The sequence below is a fragment of the Cebus imitator genome, unplaced genomic scaffold (assembly GCF_001604975.1).
Source record: "Cebus imitator isolate Cc_AM_T3 unplaced genomic scaffold, Cebus_imitator-1.0 Scaffold384, whole genome shotgun sequence".
Taxonomy (NCBI): domain Eukaryota; kingdom Metazoa; phylum Chordata; class Mammalia; order Primates; family Cebidae; genus Cebus; species Cebus imitator.
In genome coordinates this window covers 2110438-2113869 of record NW_016107699.1, presented here as the reverse complement: position 1 = coordinate 2113869, position 3432 = coordinate 2110438, and the positions used below count along the sequence as shown (strand labels likewise).

The window sequence follows — 3432 nt, the reverse complement described above, 5'->3', positions numbered from 1 at the left end:
AAAAAAAAAAAAAAAAAAAAGAAACAAGGTTGCCTGCCCTGGCTGACTGGGTATCCCCAGAATCACCGAAGGCCCCACATATAACACATAAAGCAGGCTGATACGGCACGATTTTGAAACAGCTCTCAATGTGCCACAGACACTATTTGAACGCAACTGGCTCCCAGCAGTTTCCTAAATAGACAGCAGTAAGGCATGCAGAATGCAGGGGCAAGGGAGGCTGCGTCAGACGCTACGAGAACAGGACATGTGGGGGGGGCGGGATGCTTCTCTCCACGGCCCTGCAGCTCCAGCACCAAGGGGCACAGGCAGACCGGGCCTCGAGCAGAAGCTGAACTGTGGCCTGACAGCAGCCTGGGCTGGGTCGGGAGCTGGGAGTCCCCGCCCAACGCAGGCCACAGCCCATCTGGTGAGGTGTGACTCTTTGACTGGCCTTCCATGGGCAGGCAGCTTCTACCCCGGCTCTGATTTCTCCCACCTCAGCACAGCCCGAAGGCTCCTGAGAGCAGAGTGAGCCAGTGCGTCCTCCCGAGCTCACGGGGCAGACGCTCGCACTGCAGGCTGAGCCCCGGCGTGGCACCAACCCCGCTGGGCTATGCCCCCTGGAGCAGCTTACCAGAACATGTCCTGAGATGGACGCGGCGTTCGCCACAGACGTGGTGAAGACGTTATCTGCAGCGGTCCCCACATTAGCCACTGTCACTGTGGTCACCTCTGCAACAGAAGAATCTCATTTAACAAGTGACAAAAGCCAGAACTGATAAAGCAAACAACCTCACTCAGGTGCTTCAAACAAAGTGACCCCCTCGGGTACGTGCATTTGCAACCGGGAAGAGCTTACACTTCCCTAAAACACTCCATCAACGCCTCTAGTCCATGGTCTCAGCCATTCGGCTCTTCCAGGAAAGGACAGGAAATCTATCCTTCCCAGTAAAGCTCTTTACAGCCACCCCCACTCCCCCAGTGCTCTACGAAACCACCCCTGGGCTTCTACCTCCTATGGCGCGGCTGTGAGTCCTGCCAGTCAGGTGTGCCCTGCGCCTACATGGAGCTCTCGGCCCCCCACAGGTGAGGACACCTGGACTTACTCTGGCAGCTCACTTCCCGCCTCTCCTCCAACACAGTGGTCAGGCCACCACGGACAGGTGACCTCGGCCCCAAGCTCACTGTCCTTGCCCTTGGTCTCTAACCCCTTCCTCCTAAAAAATGCATCCAACCAGGCCAGGCGCGGTGGCTCATTCCTGTAATCCCAGCTCTTTGGGAGGCCAAGGCAGGCGGATCATGAGGTCAAGAGATGGGGACCATCCTAACCAACATGGTGAAACCTCATCTCTACTAAAAATACAAAAAATTAGCTGGGCGTGGTGGCATGCACCTGTAGTCTCAGCTGCTTGGGAGGCTGAGGCAGGAGAATTGCTTGAACCCAGGAGACGGAGGATGCAGTGAGCTGAAATCACGCCATTGCACTCCAGCCTGGCGACAGAGTGAGACTCTGTCTCAAAAAAAAAAAAAAGTGCATCCAAACTGCCTATGCCCCTTGGTGCCACCCACCCCACCCCCTACAGCATGGAACTCAGCCCTCTGACATGCAGACAGGGCAGGTCTCACAGAGCTCAGCTACACCCCCGCCTCCCACCACCTGTCACCCAGATAGGTCCCACAGCTCCAGCCTCTGTGTGAGGCCCTGCCGCCAGCATCCCAAACCCTCCTCTCTGCCTCTGCAAAGCCTTTCCTTATGTTTCTAGACCAAGCAAGGGACTCTTCTGTCACCCAGCGTTCTAGAATGTCCTTGCCCAGAGCAATCTCTGGCACACAGCAGATGCTTAAAAAATACTGGTTGAATGAGTCCTGACCATACCATTAACCCAGCACTCACCAAACTGCCCTAAAAATGCCTGTTCGCTATCTGTCTCCACTAGCAGACCATACCAGGCACACGGCTAACTCGCCCTCACCTCTCGGCAGCACGAGGCCCGGCAGGCGGCACCGGGCCACGGTAAGTGCTGAACGCCAGGCCCACGGCAGCCCTGGGCACCCGCCCAAAGCTGAGTTACTCAAACCTGGAAACTACTTGACTTCAGCTATTCGTAATTTGTAAAACATATTAAAATGCTTTTACCGCATCAAAACACAACTACAATATTCTGCAGTAGAAAACATACATCAACATGTTTCTCTGACATCATGACAGACAGCATCATGTTTCTTTTCCACATTCAGAAAAATACGTGCAAAAGGCTGGGCACGGTGGCTCACGCCTGTAATCCCAGCTCTTTGGGAGGCCGAGGCGGGTGGATCACGAGGTCAGGAGTTCAAGACCAGCCTGACCAATATGGTGAAGCCCCACCTCTACTAAAAATACAAAAATAAGCCGGCCATGGTGGTGGGCACCTATAACCCCAGCTGCTCAGGAGGCTGACGCAGGAGAATCACTTGCACCCAGGAAGTGGAGGTTGCAGGGAGCTGAGATCGCACCGCTGCACTCCAGCCTGGGCGACAGAGTGAACTCCATCTCAAAAAGAGAGAAAGAAAGAAATGTGCAAAAATGACAAAAACTTGAAGTAAACCTCATGGCCCAAATCTCAACGTCAAACCAGAGTTTATGAACAAAAGCCAAGCTCTGAGAGTCATGAAGCCTTCCCCCACTTTTTTTCCTTAACCAACCAAACAAGCAGCAGTGAGCCCCTTGCCTCCGAGGGCCACGCAGCTGACCACGTGCAGCCTGGTCGCTGCTGCCAACCCCCACCCCGCCCCAGGCCGAGCAAGCACCCAGAGCACCTGCAAAGCCCTGACACCCGGCACACCCACCAAGCTCCCTAGGGGAGAAGCTCCTCACACGCAACAAGCAGCATCTCCAGGGCTCTGAACACTCGGCTGCCGGTCCCTGGGAACACTTGGGAGCTCCAACTGGGAAGGGTGCCGTGCGTGGGGAAGCTGGTGGGTGGGGAGGCCTACCCCCACTGACTCCAGGGCGGGACACAGGAGGCGGCGGGACAGGCTGCAGCAGACCGCCCCAGCCCTGCAAGCATCTGTGGGCTCTGCCAGGGGCTCCCAGTGCTTTGGAGCCTGAGAAGGAGGCTGCTCTGTGTGCCAGGAAACTACGAGCAGCTTACACAAAAATATGGGCTGGCAACCCACAGCGGCCTCTGCAAAGGAAGCCCAACAGGACGGGAGAGGGAGCAGCAGGTCCTTAGAGGAGAAGGCAAGAGGAAGGAGGGGGACTGAGCAGGGAGCCTGCACAGGTGGCCCCACGGCTCCCCCAGGCCACCACACAGCCACGCTGGCCTCCAGCAGCAAGGCCTCCAGCAGGCCGCCCAGCCCGGCTCCCCAGCGCTCAGGTCGCTTCTCCGGGACAGGTGGGTGAGGGGAACCAGGATGGACCAAGGCAGGGCAGGGGCTGCAGGGGGCAGCGGTAGGAGGCGAGGCTGCCGC

At 57.1% G+C, this 3432-nt stretch overlaps 1 protein-coding gene across 1 annotated transcript in view; it reads right to left on the bottom strand.

The window, feature by feature from the left end:
• Positions 1 to 3432, bottom strand: part of DEAF1 (DEAF1 transcription factor) — a 51263-nt gene that overhangs the window by 45127 nt on the left and 2704 nt on the right. Inside the window, exon 2 of the mRNA XM_017507855.2 lies at positions 617 to 714. Coding sequence (XP_017363344.1) covers positions 617 to 714 — 98 coding nt within the window. The remainder of the gene's footprint in view (positions 1 to 616; positions 715 to 3432) is intronic.